Here is a 21,960-nt window from a genome sequence, read left to right on the forward strand (position 1 = left end):
CAGCGAAGAAGGAAACACGGCCGACATGTCATAAACGTTTTATTAGTGAAACAATGTGTCAGTGTGAGTGATGGAGGTTCAGGGGAGGAAGCGCCGCGACGCTTTGAGGCTCGCTCCGTGTTTACGGAGCAGATCTTTGGCCGTCTGTTGGAGGGCCTCGGAGACGGACGGCGTGGACTCGCTGAGGCGAAGGACAACAAGGCAGCACTCGAGGACGTCTGGGTGAGGAAACATCTGAGGAGACATGATGAGACGACTTTAAACACTGATGCAACATCCTCTCCTAAACAACATGGACGGACCGCTGCTATGCGTCGCCACAACGCCACGTGAGCTCACATCACGACAAACCAGAATCTGTGCTTCAGTGTTCTACGCCGTCTGAGTGACGTGGCGCTCCCTCTAGAGGACTCCTCCCTCTAGAGGACTCCTCCCTCTAGAGGACTCCTCCCTCATACACACTCAGCTACGTGAACATTCACGTTCATGATGCGGCCGCTCGTCGGCGCCTGGCTGATCAAAGATCCTCTCTGTCTTTAACGATGTGTCACTGCGAGGACTCGCCGCTGTACCTTGATGGTGGCGGGCAGCGCGGCCAGCTGTTTCTGGTGCTCAGACATCTTGGCGGACAGAGACACGAGCGTCTCCGGCTCGTCACACCTGAAGGACAACAAAGTCACGGTAAGTCGGGTAAAGTTCAAACTGCTCCGGGTGAGACAGAAATCTTTGAAGTCCTCACCGTTGCTCGGGATCAGCAGACTCGTGGTGGTCTGACGCCTCGTCTGTCCTGGAGATCTGTGTGACGGCTGATTCGCCCTCGTCCTCCTCTGATTGGAGCGCTCTGCTGTGCTGCTGCACCATGGCTGCCAGACGCTCCTGGATCTCCCTGAGCATCCTCTGAGCCGTCTGACAGACAGCGTGAGGCTCCGACAGGAGCAGGGACGCCTCAAAGTCCGGTCTATCAAACGTCCTGGTGCCGGAACAGACGTCGTCTCTCTCTCCGGACTCCGACCCCCCTCCGTTCAGCGCTCGGCCCGTCAGCTCGGCTGCAGGACGGGACTCTGCTTCTGAGTGTGAAACGCCGTTGTGCACTCGGGTGGAGGTCTTCCACCAGTGTTCATACAGGCGGTGGTACGTGACGAACGCCTGCAGACTGGCTGCAGCAGCTTTGGCCTCTTCTTCTTCTGTGTCATGAAGAGTTTTGGAATATTTCCTGGAAAAGACGCGGACGTCACCTGGAGAGGAAAGAGGAAACATCAGTGACAACCAAAAGGCTTCAAGAGGCTCCGGATCATCAGGGACAGAGAGACGGACCGTCCGGGAACAGCAGCCTGCAGAGCTCTGCAGAGGCGCAGAAAGACCCGGCGTCTCTGAACCAGGACGCCGCCTGCCACAACTCCTTAATCAGCTGATGGTCGTCGTCCAATAAGCAGCTGAGCACGGCGCGGGTCAGGTGGAGGGACGCATACAGCTGAAGCTGAGACAATGACACACATTCATTTAGATTAGACTCTGGAGTTCCTGTTCTACCTGTGATGGACCAGCATGCGTCTACGTGAGCGAGGAGGACGCACCTGTCTCAGAGGAACGTTGGCCGTCAGTGCCGGACTCTCCACAGACTTCAGCTCCTGCAGGAGAGACGCAGCGCTGTGACTTCCCGATGATTCCTGTGAAACCCCGAACTGCTCCTCCCACACGCCTCTCACTCGGTCCTGGATGCTGACGTGACGCTCACCTGGGGACGCCCACGTGTTGCTGGAGACGCAGGATGCAGGAGATCCAGCAGGGGGGTCCGTGAGCGTCGCAGCCAGCAGCTCGGCGACGCTCAGATGCAGCCTGTGGACCTGCAGGGGACGGAGGGACAAACATCCAGGTCAGTGACGCTTCCTCTCCCCACCACCTGTGAACACAGAGCAGCACTGACCAGCAGCCTCTCCTGGGCACCCAGGACCTCCTGGGCTCCGACCCAGTCCAGATCAGCAGCCAGGTCTTTGGCACATCTCAGCGCCAGAGACTGAGCCAGGTCCACCTCGCCGGAGAGTCTCGCTAAACTGGCGGCCGTCCTCAGGGAGGACACGTCGTTCTTCCTGGCGATGACTTTGGCAGCGTCGAAGCTGGCGCCGGCAGCCAGGTAACTAAGAGAGGACGTTCAGTTAGTCCAGCACAAACAGTAAAGCACAGAGTGGGGGAGGAGTTTATGTCTCACCACTTGGCAGCTGCAGAGAAATGTCCGTCCCTCTCCAGGACGGACGCCCAGCTGGTGTAGAGCTCCTTCAGGACGGGCTCGTCTGCAGGCAGCCGGGCTTTGACCAGCGCGATGGCCTCCCTGACCCAGAGAAAACACACACACACACACACACATCAGCTGGAGACACCGTGGGGGACAAGGTCAAAGGTCAGCATGACATTGAGAAATGAAAAGGGACCTGTAGAGTTTGTGTGAGCGCAGCAGCTCGACGGCCTCGTACAGCTTGTTGATTGACAGCAGGTGCGACGCTGCCTTCAGGTACTGCTCCTGCAGACACAGCTGCTTGACGAAGGCCTCCACCGTCCGGCTCCACGCCACGAACCCGGCTGGAAGGCAAAGACCACAAGTCTGCCATCATGATTCATGCACACAGACATCCTGCTGCGTCCTCACACCAGGAGGCTTTCTGCAGGTGTGAAACCCGATGTGTCGCTCGTTTGGTTTTTACCCATCGGAGCGATGGAGAGCAGGTGGTCGTTCAGCTCTCCCTTCTCTGTGGCGAGCTGCAGCGCCCCCTCTAGGTCTCCGCTCCACAGCCGCAGGTACACGACAGAGTCGAAGTGACCAGCCTCCAGGTGACTCTCCTCTGCACGACGACAGACAGGAAGTGAGATCATCATTTAAAGCCTTTATAAACAGGCTGAACATCCGTGTCACGCCACGTGCTCACCCTCCGCCTGGAACATGCGGCGCAGAGCCGCTCTGTCGGAGAACAGACCCAGATGGATGTGCTCGCCCTGTCCTGGAACACAGCCAGCAGGGGGCGCTACAGGCCACAAACAGACAGTTAGTAAGCGTGTAGTTTTACACGTGAAAGCTCCAAGCAGGCTCTGAACCCTCACCGTGGCTGTGGCGGACCGAGGCCAGAGTGACGCAGTCCTGCAGCAGCTCGTCTTTGGGCCGATGGTCCATGGAGGTGCTGACAGGCAGCATGGAGCGAGGCTTCTTCTTCTTCTGCAAGTTTGAGTCTGGGAAAACTAACACACACCCCGACAGTTCAGATAAAACGCGGTGCATCGACAGCTTGTGAGATGAACTCAGCTGGAGGTCAAACCTGCTCTGTCTTTGCTCCTGGCTGGAACGGGAGGTTTCCTCTGCAGCTCAACACCGGCTGCAACACAAACGGAAAAGATGACCATCTCAACCATCAGCTGTCAACTCGCCGCCGCCGAATGTTCTCCTCCGTTACCTGCTGCAGGCACAGGACTGCAGGTGGAGCCGACTTCATCGTCCTCGTCTTCCCCAGACTGCTCCTGTCCCGTCCTCTCTTCTCCTCTCACCGCCTCGCCGTTCACCTCGGGCGCCCACGTCTTCTTGTTCTTCTTCTTCTGCCTCGGATTGGCCTTCATCTTCTCCTTCAGCTCGGTGTTTTTTTTCCCTAGGAGGAGCAGAGGCTGTCAGTCACCGCTGCGTGTGAGCGTGTTGTTTTTTACAGCGCTGCAGAGACCATGCCTCACCTTTGGGCGGCTTCGTAAACTCTTGTTTGGAGACTCTCCACTCCTGCAGGGTGAAATCCTTCCCTCCGGTCCAGATCACGTCCGGATCCACGGGAGACCAGTCCACGCTCAGCAGGTAACCATGGTGACCGCGATAGTTGGAGAGAGGCGCCTCCTGCAGCACGTCCCACACCTAAACATGAACATCCAATCAGATCGGTCCAGATGAGCCATCAGTGGACTCAAAGATCAGGGAGCGTCGTCGCCGGACTCACCTGCGCTGTGCCGTCATATGAGACAGTGACCAGTCGAGCATCGTGGTGTGGACTCCACGCCATGCCGGTGATCTTAGCCGTGTGACCACACAGCCTGCGGTACGGCTCGGTCAGCACGGCGGGGCAGTCCGGAGGGTTCTCTGCACAGACACGAGACGCACACGTCAACAAATGTTACTTCCCCAAGGTCGTCTCTCACTCGCTCCATCAAGGCGGCGAGACGTGACTGAAAGGTGTGTGAGGTCTCCACCCACCGACGATGGAGCGCAGGTCGTGCACGTAGACGATGGCGTTGCTGGAGCCGGAGGCCAGGAGGCCGTGCAGCTCAGCAGAAGAGGCGTGCTGGTGATGCCAGCGGAGCGTGTTGATGATCTTGTGGTGCTGCTGGATGCTGCACAGCAGCCTCAGAGCGGGCGCCGCGTACACGTCGATACACCTGCAGAGGAGAGACACGCCCACCTCTTCCTCAATCCGCCCACAAACAACCAACCAACCAATCAGTCCCTGAGGCCTCCTCATGCAGCTCCACCCCGCTCACTCACCCGTCCTCGTTGCCGATGGCCACCACTTTCCCGTCCGGCTTCCAGCTGAGGTCCGTGTGTGGAGACAGCTTGTGCTGCGGGGAGGAAGAAGAGCTCACCTTCATCACTCATCTCACTCGTGTTTGTTCTGCACCTGCAGCTGTGTGTTTGAGTGACAGGCAGCAGGACAGGCTGTCTGTGCATGTGAGCGCTCACTACCTTGATGCTGTTGGTGTCTCTGATCAGCTTGTCGATGTCCGACGCCTCTCCGCTCAGCCTGGACGGATCGTGCTGCAGGATGACGCCTTCGCCTGCACAGCTGTACAGGCTGCAGGACGCCTTTCCCCCCGCGGCCCCTGAATGTAACACACACACACACACACACTAAATCAAGCCAACACATTTGATTTATGGAGCCCATTTAAAAACAACCAGCTCTGTTAAACACATCAGCAGATTGTTGGCATAGCAACAATTAAGTTTACAGCTTGGAAGCAGAGTGCCTGATACACTCATCAAAACGTCGTCCTTCAACAGCTGGTGAGATCTACTTCCTGATTCCCCGACGAGCAGCTGAGGTGGGGGCGAGCGGACAGCGTTTTCTCTGCTCCTTTAATTACACAGTCGATTATGAAGCGGCGTGCTAAGATGTTTCTGCTCCTTTTCCGCTGACTCGTAGCTTCCTCTGCGTCCCACCGCCGCTCTTTCTGCTGGGTCAGAGCGTTCACAGCAGTTCATTAGGAACTTACCAAATGACATCGGGGGGACGGGGGGTCCCCAGGCCAGCGTGTACACGGTTTTCCGGTGATAGGAGCTCGATATCTGAGGAGGCCTGGGAGGAAATGAAGCAGAACAAATGCCTGAGTCAGGAAAACAGGAAGTGGAGAGGACAGCAGGAGGCCTCGGGAGACTCCAACAGGACCCCGAGGAAAACGCAAACAGGGGTGTAACCCCCCCCCCCCCCAGTCATCTCTTTGTGCTTCCAGGTGGGTGACACTCCCACAGCGAGGCGTTTGATCTGCCTTCTCACCGTAAACCACCGAGTACACCCGAGCCCTTCCAGAGAGGGGGCGTGGTCAGACACAGCTCATTTACATATTTAAAGCTACAGACACAGAAACAGTCTGTTCTGAGCAGGGCTGAAATAGAGGGGTTCATAGACATGATCAAATACAGGATCAGAGTGGATTTACAACAACACACTTCACACACATGATGAAGAGGAGCGAGGACACTGATTCTATAGAGGAGGAGAAGAGTAACAGCTTAACGGATGTCAAACTGGAGAAAATAAATCAGATCTTACTTGTTGGAGAAGACGTCATAAATCCCAACTTTTCCATCGTCCGTTCCAAACGAGAGGTGTCCTTCTTTCTTGGGGTGCCACGCCAGCTGCAGGGAAACAGCTCATCTTCAGAGTTTGGTTTTTTTAAAGGGCTAACAAACCACAAACTGTCCATGACGGACACAGTGACGTCTTACCGCTGTGACCTTGGATTTGATGCCCTGCCAGAAGGACCTGGTGTCGTACTGGTTCTGGGTGGTCAGGGTGTTCCACACCCGGATCATGTTGTCTCCGACACCGAGCGCCAGGCACCCTGCGCCCACAGGGGAGAAGGTGAGGGCGTAGACAAAACCGCCCAGAGTGGGCAGAGTCCAGAGACAGTCCAGAGAGGTCAGGTCCCAGCATTTAATCTGGAACGCCAAAGGTCAAGACGGCTTAACAAACCTGCTGCTAAGCATCGGGAGGAAACAGTGAAGATGTTTCTGCCTCACCTCTCGGTCCATGGAGGTGCTGACGAGCAGCTCTCTGTCGTCCTGCAGACGCACGGAGCTCACGTTGAAGACGATCCGGTTGTGATTCTGACCCTCTGAAGACGTCCCAAACAGAGTCCACCTCTGCTTCCCCGCTCGAGTCAGGTCCCACATCACCAGCTCACCACTGGACAAAACAGGAAATCAATCATTCAGGATGTCTCCCTGACCTCTGACACCACACGGGGCGGCGCTGTGCCTCGCCATCAGGCCTCTGTGTACCTGAAGCAGCTGGACACCAGCTGGGCGGCTCGTCCCTTCGGCCAGTGCACGTGAAGCCACAGCCTCTCTTTGAGCCCGGGGTCGACCGCGGAGCCTCTTTTCTTTATGAACGGCAGCTTCAGAGTCATCACGGCTGCACGTGGAGGAAACCAGAGGACAGGGACGTAAGCCGAGCGCTTTGACATTCTTTTTTTGTCTATAATTAAAGAAGTCGATGTATTCATGGTGGACGAGCTGAAACTCAATAACAGGAGACAGACCTCCTGCGGCTCGCTCACCTTTTCCCCTCGCCGAGCTCCAGACCCTCACCGTCTGGTCTCTGCTCCCTGACGCCAGGTAGCAACCTTTCCCGTCTCCACACGCCGCCATGCTGCCGTCACCGTCCTCAGATCGAGAGAAGAGGGAGTCCTCGCCAGACACGGACGACCACGCCAGCGAGTGGATCTCATCATCGTGTCCACGGAGACGATGCATCACCTCGCCTTTCCTGCTCACGTCGATCAGCACGATCATCCCGTCTTTGTACCTGTGACGCAAAAATAAACAATCACAGATATTTGAATCCTCCTCTGGAACCGTTTTCATCTTCTTCCACCGACGATGACTCCATGAAGCGACATGAGCGATCTCCTCACAGAGAGTCTGTGTTTGATTTATTAGGATTATTGAGTCGTGCATAACTAGCTAAACCAGCCGCTTTGGAAACGCATTCATCATTGAGCCGAGAGCCGGCTAAATATCCACGACCTTCACCTGAAGGTCCCAAAGCTGTGAGGCCTGAGCCCCGCCCACATAAACCGTCTTACCCCACAGCCACGCAGCTCCAGCTGTGCGGGGAGCAGCTCAGGCAGAAGATGGTCCGGGGCTCGGGGAAGAAGCTGCTGGTGTCTCCCGTGTTGAACCAGTGACACACCACGATGCCCTTCTCATCCCCGGACACCACCAGGTTTTTATCCAGCGGAGACCAGTGCAGCGCTGTGACGGACGTCTGCAACACCAGGACACAATCATCAGACACTTCTACTTTCTTTAAACTTCACGTCGTCCTTTACACAACGTTTATCATCGTGCATCACATAAGAGCACCGTGGAGTCAGGAGGACATCAGATGTTCGATGGGTTAAATATCTTCAAGCAACCTATCAGGTAGATTATTTGATGTATTCATAAACAGGTTCAGATCGATTCCGTGTGTCCTCAGAGACGGACATCCAACCGCCTCTACAGAAAGAGCTGCAGCCTCATTACCTCTGAAGATGGTGCAGCGCCGACTGCAGCCTGCAGGGGGCACCAACAACCTGTAAACCCTCACTGTTTACAATAACAACAGAAAAAAAGAGATTCACCTGATGAGCTGCATCCTCTCTTATGAGCACCTTCTCGTCGGAGTCCCAGAAGCGGACGGAGCCATCAGTGGACGAGCTGACACAGACGTGACTCTGCCCGACGTGCTGACAGAAAGAAAAGCCCGACACCAAGTCTTTATGGCCGACCAGCTCACCTGTGAAACACACGGCACGACATCACGAGAGAGGACACAAGACAACCCTCCAAACCTGAGGAACAAGCTCGAGATGATTCTGCTCGACACAATCGAAAATCAGGATGATGAGTCGGCACATGATGTGTAATTAAAGGACCAATCAGAGAGCTGCTCTCTTCCTGTGTGATCATGAAGGAAACCTGCTGTGTTGAAGCTTCTCTGACAACAATGCAGCAGCCAGTATGTCCTCCTTCTAACTTTAGATTCTGCTCCTGAATGCTCTGGATCTGATTGGACCAGAGAAGGTAGGCGGGGCTTTGAAGGCCGTTTTGGACGCCCCTGGGTTTGCCAGATATGAGAGCAGTTATCAGGTGAACAGGTGTTGCAGCGATGGAAGCGGGCAGTGGAACTGCTTCAGATAGAAGTGATTGTACCCGAGCTAAAAAGCCTCTGCATGTTTCTAATAAGCTCCAGCAGCAGAAAGCTGCTCAAACTAGGATCAATGTTGGAGATGAAACATGGAGAGAGGTTAGAACGCAGAAAGCTTTACAGACCCATGCAGAGCTGGCTAAACACTGAAGCTACAGTGTCTCTACATGCAGAGCTGGCTAAACACTGAAGCTACAGCTGGTCACTTCCTGAAGTTGTCTCTCTCTCTCTCTCTCTCTCTCTCTCAGTACATGTGATGTTCGTCATTTTGGATGAAAGCAACTGATAAATGAATCAGTTTGTATTAAATGCAGTTTGAAACTAAAATCGTGTGTCTTTTATTAAACGTGCTTACTGACTGAATGATGAGCTTATTAATATGAGAGAATTAAACTGCCAGCTTGATTCTTACATCACTGAACGCGCTGTAACCAGCTCACCTGCAGACCTGATCACCCGGATGTGGACTCACCTGTGACCCTGCAGGAGGATGCAGACACCTCGATCAGATAGATGTTGGTCTTGGCTCCAACTCCCAATAAACCATTGCTGCTGACGTCACTGCAGCGCGAGCAGTACCAGTTGGGAGACGCGGGAAGTGACCTCTCGTGCATGATCTTTTTTTACTGCTTCAAGTGCTTCTTTAATTCTGCTGAAACAGTCTGATGAAGCCTTAACTATCTCCTCACATGGTACCCTCCCTGTCGTAGCAACTACATTCATGGCCGTACGACCAGCATGCTGTCGTAAATATCACCATCGCTGAGTACGGAGTCCTGCTTGGTTCAAACTACCTCGAGTATACTTGAAACCATTTTTTTATTTTTTTTTACACGACCCTTTGGGAAGTATATGAGTAAATCATGGAGGATAATTTAACAGATAAAAAAATATACCGCAAATATCAAATTCCTCCAAAATACAAAGAAATGTGTGTGTGTGTGTGTTTTTTTTTAAATGACGTTAACGTAAAGCAAACTAGTGTCGTGTGTTCCAACATGGCGACTGCAATGACAGGACTCGGTGAGCAAATGAATCCGACATATGTGGAAAGTAAACTTGTTTCCAAAGCATGTTTTAACTGATGTTTACCTGTTTCCAGGTGTCGCTTTTATAAGGAGCACGTCTGAAGCGTTATGTCACAGGTAAGCACGGTCACGTGACTCTGCAGAAGGACACACCGGTGTGACGTCGAGATCTGCTTAGAAAAAATGCTCATCAGATAATAATAATAATAATAATAATAATAAGTGAGTGAATTTAGTGAAACCTCACGTCCTGTGTATCATCAGAGAGTCTTTAAGCTCGTGACGACCAAAAGTCACCTTCAAACATCAGACATGTCTGCATCTACACTTTGACAGACAGAAGCGTTTTTACTCTCTAAAATAAAACCTTTAACTTGTAAATAAAGCTTCACTTTACGGCACAGAGCAGCAACAACAGTGCAGTTTTATCACATGTGAAGAGACGAAAGCAGACGAGCGCGGGTGCGATCATGCCTCATGTGAAAACGCCATAATACTCAAATAAAGCTTCATAAAAAAGTGTTGTGTTTTCTGTTTCCCTCCAGGTTGCTGCGTCTTGGTCACCAGCAGACCTCATGTCTGCACACGAGCGCTTCGCTGGACTCCAAAAGCTGGGACAGGAGGAACCTGAAGGTTTATCCACCTCAGCTACCAGATGAAGCACCAAGAGCAGCAGTGAGTCTGAAGGATGCTTTCAGAGTTTCTTTGCAGTGTGCTCGTGTCTCGCCTGACCGATCTGACCTCTCTCTCTTCAGGAGATCTACCACAGCAGGAGGCAGATTAAATACAGTAAAGACAAGATGTGGTACCTGGCTAAGATGGTACGTCTCCTTCATCAGCGTGAAATGGAGGAACTTTAAATGCTGTGTATTGAGTTCACGGTTTATTCTCGTCCACAGATCAAAGGGATGAGCATCGACCAGGCCATCGCTCAGCTCGAGTTCAACGACAAGAAAGGCGCCAAAATCATGAAAGAGGTTTGTGTCCGTTTCATATCATGAAATATCAAACCGTCGCTGCTCTTCTTTTTTACACGCATCATTTGGACGTTGTGTCCAATCACAGCTCCCCTTTAAAGCTTTGTCCCAATGTCACATCCTGTGTTCGCTCGCTCAGGTTCTTCTGGAAGCTCAGGAGATGGCGGTGAAAAATCACAACGTAGAGTACAAATCCAACCTGTATGTGGGTAAGTACACACGGGGCTCGCTGCTAATGCTGCACATTATTCACTCCGACGTGACCTCCACATGACCCCGGCATGACCTCCTGCAGCAGGGTTAGTCGTTTTGTCTTTGTGAAATCCTGACTGACAACAGGAAACAGTAATAAAGATGAGATGAAAAGTCGTAAATGCTTGAAGACCGTTTCCTCACAGCATGCGATGCGAGCGAGCGTCAGCTTCAAAATCAGCTCGATTCTATTGGTTGTTACTGGAATGTCTGAATTACACGTAAGCGATGCAACACGCCGTTTAGCCCAACGCCCATTTGTTTTTGTTATTTATTCCTGTAGCAGGCGGAGACACGGATAAGACACAAGGGAGCAGAGTTTCAGTTTGTCCGCCTTCAAAATAAAAGCACGTCTGCGCATGTCTGTCGGTTTACAAGAGGATACTAAAATTCACAGAGCAGTGATGTAAACAGTATGAGCGTGCGCTACATTGCACGCTCACGTGCTGACAGGACACGCTCGAAGTCTTGACCATAGAAACCTTCACCTGCCTGCAGAGTAAATCTGTGACAGTGTTCTGATGTCACCACACGTTGGCAGTTTGGGAGATGCCTGGTGTTGGTGTGTGAGTGTGTCTGTTTTAGTATCGAGAATCAGAAGAGTGCAGAGTGAGTCATTTATTTTCAGACGCTGTTTCAGATAAGCCGTTTCCATTAAAGGAACTTCATCAAATTAAAGGAGTTAATCTCTACCTTATCTCCTCCCCTCTTTAATCCCTCCTCTTCTCTTTAATCACTCCTCCTCTCCCATATCTTCCAGCTGAGTCGCACTCCGGCAAAGGGAAGTACCTGAAGCGGATACGTTACCATGGTCGCGGCATGTTCGGCATCATGGACAAAGTTTACTGTCACTACTTTGTGAAACTTGTGGAGGGCGTGCCGCCCAAACCGGAGACGAGGACGGGCTTCGACCAGGCCAAAGAGTACGTGGAGGGCCTGAAGAACAGAACCATCATCCACAGCCTGTAGATCATCTGACCGGAGAACACGTCACCTCTTCTTATACTCGCTCTCTTTATCTGTGTCAGTTCACATTTGTAAATAAACAACGGAATGAGTCCTCGTCATTTTCCTCCTTTATCTGCTCAGGAAGAGACATGGTACTCTGCAGCTACCAGTCCATGGTAGAGGCTGCAGAGTAAAGAGTCCATCAGTATTAACTCATCCATTCACACACTGATGGTAGAGGCTGCTGCAGTGTAAAGAGTCCATCAGTATTAACTCATCCATTCACACACTGATGGTAGAGGCTGCTGCAGTGTAAAGAGTCCATCAGTATGAACTCATCCATTCATACACTGATGGTAGAGGCTGCTGCAGAGTAAAGAGTCCATCAGTAGTAACTCATCCATTCACACACTGATGGTAGAGGCTGCTGCAGTGTAAAGAGTCCATCAGTATGAACTCATCCATTCATACACTGATGGTAGAGGCTGCTGCAGTGTAAAGAGTCCATCAGTATGAACTCATCCATTCATACACTGATGGTAGAGGCTGCTGCAGAGTAAAGAGTCCATCAGTATTGAGTGATGTGTCTGCTCCTGATGCAATCAACACAGTAGCTGCTTGTTAAACCAAATGATGGAATTTTACAATCAATAACAAGTTCAGACAATAAATGCCAACTTGGCTTCACTGCCAAAGTTCATGTAGAGATGAAGAGAGAAGCAGCTGCAGTCTTGAAGTAGCCTGTGAAGGATTATGCATATTTCTTTAATTACTATGAAGAGGTTTCCAAAGAGTGAAGGATTGTGTCTTACGTTCACTTTTAGCAGCCTGTTGAATAGTGCTGGTCTCAAACTGACCCTTAAACCTGGACTGAGCCCCTCTAACACCTCTCTCGCTGCAACACACATCAAGTCACTGAATCAGCTCGCAGGCAGAGCGAGGAACAACCTCCCAGTGCACCACTGTGTTTCTGTGCCACACAGCCACACCAATATAAAGCCTGGAGTGCGTGTCTGTCACTGTCGCAGCCTCACCGTGATGGCTCTGCTTGTTGTGTTAGTGTGACAGCCGCTACCACAACTCCTCCCCTAAGTACAAAGCTGTCAGCTTCACTGTTCTTCATCCCTTCACTTCGACCACAGCTCGGAGCGAGAGCAGCCCACAGTCATCCTCAGAGTTGCAGTTCAGTGCCTTTAAAAAAAAAACTAAAAAAAACTAAAAGCAAAGCTTGAAGTGAGTGGCATCGCTGGAAGCTTACAGGCTGCCGAAAAGAGGGAGAACTTTATGTGCTTAAAGTGAGATTTCAGGGGACTTTCAGACTCCTTCTAAACACCATCTCAGTAACATTATCATCCAAGGACAATATGGTTCTTATTTCAAAGAACACTATCATTCATATCGATTCACCAAAAATGCATCCTGCAAGGTCACAAGGACGCAGCAAAATGACAATAAGAGAACAGGCTGTTTCTGTGTCTGTAGCTTTAAATATGTAAATGAGCTGTGTCTGACCACGCCCCCTCTCTGGAAGGGCTCGGGTGTACTCGCTGCTTTCTGGCTCCATGTCCTATTGTTTACGGTGAGAAGGCAGACTCAGAGGGCAGAACAAACACCTAGCTGTGGGAGTGTCACCCACCTGGGGGAGGGGCTACTGCCCTTTGTGATGTCATGAAGGGAACATCTCCAAACGGCCCGTTTGAGCACACATTTACTGAAAAGTGGAGCAGGTACACATCATGAGGTTTACTGTGTAAGGCACAGGTAAACCTTCTGATGGGAGTTTTCAGGGTTTCTGTGCTCAGTGAAAGCACCTCATGAAAAGTCAAATCTAACAAAGCAATTGTTGGATTTCAAAGTCATTTTTCAGCTACAAATCAGATTTATTCTGGAAGATTGTGTTATACTTCAGAGCACAGAAAATAAATTGGTTTTTGATTGAGTTTTTTTTTCTTTTTTAAGGTGTTTCCTTGATCATGAATTCCAGCAAATGTAATTACGTTTCCTGAAAGATGTTTTCTCTCATGTCCTTATCTATTTATTATTTTTTGCTTTCTCTTTTGAACTCCTCAGCCTCCCACTCATCATTTGTTATTCTGCTCATAAATGAAATTTAAATGGAGTGGAGAAGATAGATGGAAAAAAAGTCTTCTTTTGGGTTTGGTATTGTCTTAGAGGTCGCACTTTGTGCATGGTGGCGGGACTCAGAGCCTTTGGTGTGTGCTGCTCCTAATTGGCCTTCACTTTCCTGATCCGGATGTGTGTGATCTGGCTCATGCATCCGCCTGTCACCACAGCGCCAAAGCCCCTGTCAGCCCCGAGCAGCTTTGAGTGTATTTTCGGATAAAATGCCATCTTCTGGCCCCAATTTCAGCAGGCAAGTGCCCCCAATCTCAGGTTGAAGGCGAGCTCGGTCCCACGGCACGAAGCGGAAGCAACTACACAAAAGATCATTTTCTCATTTTCTCCCTCAAACTTTCACTGTTACTGTGTTTTTGTTACTCACCAACATGTCTTTCAGCACAAATACACACAAGCAGGAAACATGGAACATTTGTAAAAAGCTCAGTTTTGATTGGATGAGGCGTGTAGCTGACCTGACTGACTCGGGTGTACTCGCTGCTTTCTGGCTCCATGTCCTATTGTTTACGGTGAGAAGGCAGACTCAGAGGGCAGAACAAACACCTAGCTGTGGTAGCGTCACCCACCACCATCACTCATTCCCTGCTCACTGTAGACTGACTTTAATGTAGTGCACTCACTCAGCAGAATTTAAAAACATTACGGACACAGACGAGGGCTGCTGTCATGTCTACAGGCAGCGATGAGCAAAAAAGATAAACAAAGAGCTTCATGAATGTTTAAACATCTAATGGTGTAAATGTCTTTAATTTTTCCATTTGTGTTATTATTGTTGATTTGAGCCGAGTGTTGCGTCCCTGGTTCTTTATTCTGTCTGACTGTCTTTTAAAGTTATTAATGAGCTCTGCTGTGCACATGAAGCGTTGTCTTTTATTACACAGGGACTAATTGGATGATTAAACGGATGAAGACAGTAAGCTGCGTGGAGATGAGCGAACACAAACAAATAACTCTTCTACAAACCACCTTCCTTCTCCCTGACTGCAGCACGCACACTCAATTATACAACTTGTGTAATGTCTACACAAATTAGTCACTAATGTACAGACGAGCGCCTCCACCCTGCAGCTATTTCACACACAGACACGAGAGGTTTGAGCTCACACACTCAGCTGTCTGTCACGTCAGAGCATGTTTCTGTACACACTTTAAATAATACACAACACATACTGTCATCTCACCTCAAAGAAGGGAAACTCTCCTTTATTTCTTTTACCCACAGCCTGAGCGTCGTGCCCTGTGTGTCCCTGCAGGGGGCGCTGGAGTCCCCCGTGTGTCCCTGCAGGGGGCGCTGGAGTCCCCCATGTGTTCCTACAGGGGCGCTGGAGTCCCCCATGTGTTCCTACAGGGGCGCTGGAGTCCCCCGTGTGTTCCTACAGGGGCGCTGGAGTCCCCCGTGTGGTCCTACAGGGGCGCTGGAGTCCCCCGTGTGTCCCTGCAGGGGGCGCTGGAGTCCCCCATGTGTTCCTACAGGGGCGCTGGAGTCCCCCGTGTGTTCCTACAGGGGCGCTGGAGTCCCCTGTGTGGTCCTACAGGGGCGCTGGAGTCCCCCGTGTGTCCCTGCAGGCGGCGCTGGAGTCCCCCGTGTGTTCCTGCAGGGGGCGCTGGAGTCCCCCGTGTGTCCCTACAGGGGGCGCTGGAGTCCCTCGTGTGTTCCTACAGGGTCGCTGGAGTCCCCCATGTATTCCTGCAGGGGGCGCTGGAGTCCCCTGTGTGTCCCTACAGGGGGCGCTGGAGTCCTGTGTGTTCCTGCAGGGGGCGCTGGAGTCCCCCGTGTGTCCCTGCAGGGGGCGCTGGAGTCCCGTGTGTCCCTGCAGGGGGCGCTGGAGTCCCCCGTTTGTCCCTGCAGGGGGCGCTGGAGTCCCCCGTGTGTCCCTGCAGGGGGCGCTGGAGTCCCCCGTGTGTCCCTGCAGGGGGCGCTGTCTCAGGCTAACTTTGAGTCAAGCTAACGACAGGCTGAGAGCTGAGGCGGGTTTTAAGCCTCCTGACAAACCGTTACACGGCGCCCACCTGTCAATCAGCTCAGCTACACGCCTTATTGTGAATAACTCTTTTTACAGGTAATTTCAAAGTTTAATATTCTGTGCCCTAATTTATACAGCCCCTTAATCTTAACAAAATGTACCTCAGGACACTTTACAAAGAAGAACAAAACGGTTAGCGGTATATTATTTAGGGAGACGCATGGTGAATCCACCCTGAGCACACTTTCTTGTCCTTCTCTTTGCTTGATGTCGGACAAACTCAGGAGTCACTAGCGTGGTAAAACATTTATTTTCCTCCTTTGTGGTTTTCAGGAGAAGACACATAAATAAATGATCAAAAGATGAGAAATTTAAGACTCTCGTGCTCTGCTGCTCCCCCACGAGCTCTCTGCAGGGACGTCATGGTGGGGTTCAGAGCTTAGACTACACCAAGTGAATTATGTATCGTCCCAGCTCCAGCTCATCATCGCGCAACAAGAACAAGACAACGTGCCACCAGCACGGGGAATTAACCGGAGGACACCTCTGTTCATGATGGGTGAAATTGTGCATTAAAAATATCATGTACACCAATGTTACACAACCCAAGTCCCCACAAACACACACACACACACACACACACACACACAGAAGTAAAAGACGGGGGGCCATGACGCTTCCTTTCATTGTTTTTTTAATGCCGGTTGTCGGTCAGCCCAGCGGAGCTTCAGATTGAGAAACAAATAGAAATCAGGGGCCCTTTATGTGGGGAGTGCCTCAGGGTCTTATTCATTTCCTTTTTAACTTTTCCATTTCCCCCCCCTCGCCCCGTCTCTGCAGTGGCGGCGGTGTGTGGAGAACGGCAGTAGCAAAATGTTGTTAGCTCCCAAATGAAATCTCGGGCACAAACAGCACAGAGCAGAGTGCCCGCTGGCAGGCGCGGGATACTTCGCCCTTGAGAAACAAATCCAGACTGGAAACACTTTGTTAGCTCTCTGGAGAGCCGCCAATAAAGACACATTCACCTCTTTTTCCCCCAGCTCACATTCTTCATCTCTCTAACAGGGATGCATCTTTTTATTAAAGACAAAGGAGGAAAGAGAGAAAGCTCTTTTTCTCCCACATATAGGATCTGTTCACCTTTTCAATTCTCCTCATCACGCCACCTGACCTTTTTGACCTTTTCAGATCTATTGAGGATCAATCATGCTTTAAAACACGAGGCTGTTAAAGGTTAGATGTCTGTTCACATTAATAACTTACTGTCGTCACCTCGAGAGCCTTACAGAAGTGATGAACAAAACAACAACAATAATCAGCATGAAATCCAATGCTTAGTAAACACACTGTTTATGATTAGAGGAGACTTTTTCCAAGGTTTCCTGACCTCAGACGGTGGCCTCTCACTTTCATTATTTGGAGTGTGTTGTGATAAGAGATGAAACCTGACCGCTGGTTCTCAAACTGAGGGTTCGGGACTTGTCTGGGGGCATCAGAGGACAGCAGGGAGGCTCTGCTGCAGGTCGTCCGTCGTCTGTTTACACTGTTTTTGTCTTTAGTTTTTATGACACTGCAGAGACCACCTGTAGAAATCCCCGTGGTGCATTCAAGGTCAGGGTCAGGGTTAAGGTAACGCCCCCTAACCCTGACTATGACCATTTGGACTTGTGTGCTGAAGGTTAAAAAGTGAGTTCAGGTGAATAATCTTACTGACCTGGTGTCAGGCTGCAGGTGGACAGACTTCTGTGCACATTCCTCTTCACTCCCTAAAACTTCCTGTAAACTGTTGTTGGGTAAAACACCACACTCAACGATTTCTTACACATTGTTGTGACCCATTGTGATGCGTTCGAGAGAAGCTTTTATTTTGAAGATGACGTGTTAATGAGAAGCTTTTATTTTGAAGATGACACGCTCATGAGAAGCTTTTATTTTGAAAATGACGTGTTGAGAAGCTTTTGTTTTGAAGATTCCTTTTACGGCCATAAGACTCCTGGCTCCCCGACACGTGAGCTTGAACTCGGCCACACACGATCCTCAACAACAGAGCTGCTTGTCAGAGAGCCAATCAGGCTGCAGGCACGAACACACACACACACACACACACACACACACACACACACACACACACACACACAGACACACACACACACAGACACACACGGTAAGAGACGCAGGGTGAACAGAGACGCTCACTTACTGCCTCTCTGAACCATTTAGCATCTGCTCGTCCGTTAGCTGTTTCCGAGTGAAACCATAAAAGCAGGAAAGTGTCCTGTGATGACGTGAATGACAGACGCAGGTAGGAGACACAGAATCACCTGGACGGCCGTCAAACAGCGTGCAGATCCTCCTCCGGGGGGCGACAGCTTAGATAAAACAGCAGGAGGAGGACGGTCGACTCAAACACTGAATACAGTTCAACTGTTTTTATCCAAGGAGCTCCTTCTCCTCTAAATATCAGTGACGTGACGTTCTGCTGTTACGCTTCTAACAGTGACCATGTTAGCGGATGACTGAACGTGACTAATGAACGCCTCTTTGCTCATTTTGAGTATCATCATAATGTCAAAAACACTGATCAGATATGTTTCAATCATTAGGACTCAAAACCTCCGACAAGCACAAGCATTCACCTGAGAGTCAGCAGGTAGTATGGTCACCCTTTGAACCGTAACACCGGCGTGTCTGAGAGTCAGCAGGTAGCATGGTCACCCTTTGAACCGTAACACCGGCGTGTCTGAGAGTCAGCAGGTAGCATGGTCACCCTTTGAACCGTAACACCGGCGTGTCTGAGGGTCCTCAGAGCCCAAAACTACTGTCCTTTCATATTCACACGCCTGATTAGATTTATTTATACTGATTCAATGAGGCACACAGACAGAGACAAAGGTGTGTGTGTGTGTGTGTGTGTGTGTGTGTGTGTGTGTGTGTGTGCACATGTCAGGAAGCTGGCGATCACATGTCACCACTGCGGTGTTGGAGGAGCATCATGACGGACTCACACGGTGTAAACATGTAAATCCTGCAGCCAGCTTCATGGAGCAGAGACGGAGCATGAATACATGGATGAGCTGCAGACTGTTGAACACCCAGCACAAAACATCAGACATGAGAAGTGTCAGTCTTCTCACACACTGAGGATCGCTTCCTGATGCACATCAACCCAACCGTTGAATTCTGAACAGAAGAGCTGATGAAGATTATTCACATTTTAATAGTTTACAGACGACGTTCAGGCTTCTACTCAAACACACTCCTGGAAATAAACTACAGCACCACATTACTACTCTGTTAGAGCGTTCACACCTGCAGAAACCTCCAGAAGTGTTCAGTCTGAGCGTCATGAAGCGGAGCAGCTGAATGTTTCTCCTCCAGCCTCAGAGTGAGCTGACTGAGAGAAGGCAGCAGGATATAATCAGGAGAATTCACCTGGAGCCAGCATCTCATTTCCTGCATTTACAACATTTCATCACCTCCAAGATAATAACTCAGAAACATTTTTAATAACAGATAACACCGTTTCTTTTTTTTTTGCTTCACTCAAAGACCGCCTACTGTTTACTGGGTTGAAGTCCTTGAACTTTCTGCTCTACTTTGTGTTAATGGGAACACAAAGCACACTGGGGTGTCATTCTGCAGCTCCCATGGGTGCTGAGCAGCACGCATCGATTGTCCCCAGAGAAAAGAGGCGAGCAGAAAGTATGCCAAAGTATGACCACCAGGTCTCAAAACTTCCACGAAGCCCGGAGTGAAGAAAGTCGTGCAGAAGTTTAAAGATGATTAAGCTGCATTCAAATATTACAAAATGTATTCTTTGAACGATTTGAAAACCACAAATGTTGCCCTGACTGAATTTAATGCAGAGAGCGTTCCTGTGTTGAAGCTGCACTGGGTGTCACTGTTGCCTCACGTCTGAGTCTCCCGCTCCACGCTGCACGTCTGCAGCTTCAGGAGCAGCAGCTCAAAGCCGGAGCGTCACAGTCCAGAGGACGCAGAGGATGACTCCCCTTCACATGTGTGCAAACTCCTCTGACCAATCACATCCCACACCAAACCTGCTGTGTGTGTGTGTGTGTGTGTGTGTGTGTGTGTGTGTGTGTGTGTGTGCGTGTGTGTGTGTGCGTGTGTGTGTGCGTGTGTGTGCTGCATGTGTTTCAATCCATCAAGATGAATTTCAATATTTCAGTTTGTCACGCACGCTGCTGCTCTCAGAGCCGAGCAGAGCAGGGACCATGTGCAGCAGGGTGAGGGGGGAAAATGGCCTATTAAAGGCTGTTACAGTAAAATTGACTCTGCAATCCTGACATTGTGCGTTTGCATTCCAATATTTCATTACAGCGGCACAATAGTTAATGAAATGTCCAGGCGCATGAATGGCAAGCAACACTGCATTTATATTGACGCTGAAAACCCAACAACACAAATCCATCTCAGGCTGAGTCAGAGAAGAGCGCTTATTAAAGACAAAGACTGTTTAACATCTGCTTTAAATCTTTACAGTTTAAGAGTCTCTGCACAATTAGACCTTCAAAATAAAAACCTTTGGGTGATAAAACATCTTTTATGTTGCTCCTGCTCTGCTCGCAAGGTTTTATTTCCAAGTACAGATTATAATAAATAATAAGGGGAGATATTTCGTAAAGGACACATGTCACTCCTCTCCTCCATGTTCCTCTAACAAACCCCCCAATGATGAGAAAAGTCCATCCTCTCCGTCTTCTGTCTGCTCCACTTTTCAGAAAATGTGTGCTCAAACAGATGTTCCCTTCATGACATCACAAAGGGCAGTAGCCCCTCCCCCAGGTGGGTGACACTCCCACAGCTAGGTGTTTGTTCTGCCCTCTGAGTCTGCCTTCTCACCGTAAACAATAGGACATGGAGCCAGAAAGCAGCGAGTACACCCGAGCCCTTCCAGAGAGGGGGCGTGGTCAGACACAGCTCATTTACATATTTAAAGCTACAGACACAGAAACAGCCTGTTCTGAGCAGGGCTGAAATAGAGGGGTTTATAGACATGATCAAATACAGGATCAGAGTGGATTTACAACAACACACTTCACACACATGATGAAGAGGAGCTCTGATTTCACCTGAAGAGGAGGAGATCATGTGTAAAATGTAAAAGAAAGGAAGCATTCAGTCGGACTCACTTCTTTTAAAACAATGAAACATTTGTTGGGCGAAGTTTAGCATGCACTGAATAATACTCATTACCAACCAGCTGCTTGTAATAAATGGATACAAACTGAGATGGTTGCCGCTGCTCATAAACAGAAAGAAGTTGTTTATTGTAAAATAAATGAAGCTATCGCACAGACGGTGAAGTAATCATCCACTTATCTGGCCCTTTATATTTACCTTTTTATGTTTGAGCATGCAATGCCAATGCAGACCACTCGAGCTGCGTTGATTCCAGACATGACACAGTGTATGGCGTCTACATGCACACTGAGGGCTGATCCTAAGAAGAGTTTGCATCTCGGATAAGGGAAGGCAAATGAATTTCACAGATGGAGGCCTGCAGCTGAGAAGGCGAGGTTGTGAGGGAGGAGAGGGAGAGACTGCTCGGAGGAGTCAGAGTGGTCATCCTGGGCTGTAAGGGAGTCACACTTCTGTTCAATCAGAGGGGGCTAAACCATCCAGTCACTTAGAAACAATAACACGTTGAAATGGATTCTAAAATCCACAGGGTGCTGCAGCAGGCGAGTATCGGGGTGATGTGCTCCTGTTTACTTGTAGCTGTTAAAATGCCCTCCCTGTACAGCGTGTGCCCAGGAGGACAGACCTGTTTGTTTTTCTCTATCAGGCTGTAAACGTCTTCATTTATGCCATGGTGCGTATGTGACTTCCAGCGTTCAGCCTCAAGTGGACTCGCCAAGAACTGCAGGATTTTGCACTTCCTCATTGGCATCATCACATGACCGCAGCTTGCCGTTTGGTTTGCCATGAGTTTAACCTTCCCAAATCTGCTCGGAAGACGATTGAGACCCTGCCCCGACATGAAATCGAAAATAGATCATCAATCCTTAAGAGTGGGGAGAACACCGAGGACGGCCGGGCACAGCCTCCCTACATTGTCACATGGAGCCAGAAAAATGGCCAATCGGGAAGCAAGCTTACAGGAAGCACAACTAACGTAACGACTGATGAGAAGAATTAGAAGTGGAGGACAAATCTGTTCAATCGGTGATGAACTGCTGTCTTCAGCATGCTGCCTCAT

General features: G+C 50.1%; 2 protein-coding genes across 3 annotated transcripts; one reads left to right on the forward strand and one right to left on the reverse strand.

Moving 5' to 3' along the window:
• Positions 1-22: 22 nt before the first annotated feature.
• Positions 23-9,355, reverse strand: gemin5 (gem (nuclear organelle) associated protein 5). 2 transcript variants are annotated; one of them, XM_079355803.1, is made up of 27 exons: positions 8,902-9,355; positions 7,864-8,018; positions 7,324-7,505; positions 6,796-7,043; positions 6,518-6,650; positions 6,257-6,422; positions 5,963-6,175; positions 5,787-5,872; positions 5,230-5,312; positions 4,700-4,836; positions 4,502-4,575; positions 4,214-4,395; positions 3,960-4,099; positions 3,706-3,877; positions 3,438-3,626; positions 3,303-3,359; positions 3,091-3,225; positions 2,919-3,014; positions 2,697-2,834; positions 2,427-2,574; positions 2,207-2,326; positions 1,925-2,135; positions 1,575-1,844; positions 1,315-1,477; positions 740-1,235; positions 573-660; positions 23-234 (listed from the first exon to the last, which is right to left on the reverse strand). In XM_079355803.1, the coding sequence occupies exons 1-27, from the start codon at positions 9,041-9,043 to the stop codon at positions 79-81; spliced, it is 4,380 nt and encodes a 1,459-aa protein (XP_079211929.1). In that variant the 5' UTR covers positions 9,044-9,355; the 3' UTR covers positions 23-78. The 2 variants fall into 2 exon arrangements, with proteins under 2 accessions (XP_079211929.1, XP_079211930.1); XM_079355804.1 differs by lacking the exons at positions 7,864-8,018; positions 8,902-9,355 and adding an exon at positions 7,575-7,598 and having other exon boundaries at positions 7,324-7,544.
• A 35-nt stretch (positions 9,356-9,390) lies between these two features.
• Positions 9,391-11,749, forward strand: mrpl22 (mitochondrial ribosomal protein L22). Its single transcript, XM_079355840.1, has 7 exons — positions 9,391-9,452; positions 9,532-9,574; positions 10,003-10,132; positions 10,213-10,278; positions 10,357-10,434; positions 10,574-10,643; positions 11,447-11,749. Exons 1-7 carry the CDS (start codon positions 9,428-9,430, stop codon positions 11,653-11,655), a joined length of 621 nt encoding a protein of 206 aa, XP_079211966.1. The 5' UTR covers positions 9,391-9,427; the 3' UTR covers positions 11,656-11,749.
• Positions 11,750-21,960: the final 10,211 nt, after the last annotated feature.

This window comes from Symphodus melops, assembly GCF_947650265.1.
Source record: "Symphodus melops genome assembly, chromosome: 11".
In the NCBI taxonomy this organism is placed as follows: Eukaryota; Metazoa; Chordata; class Actinopteri; order Labriformes; family Labridae; genus Symphodus; species Symphodus melops.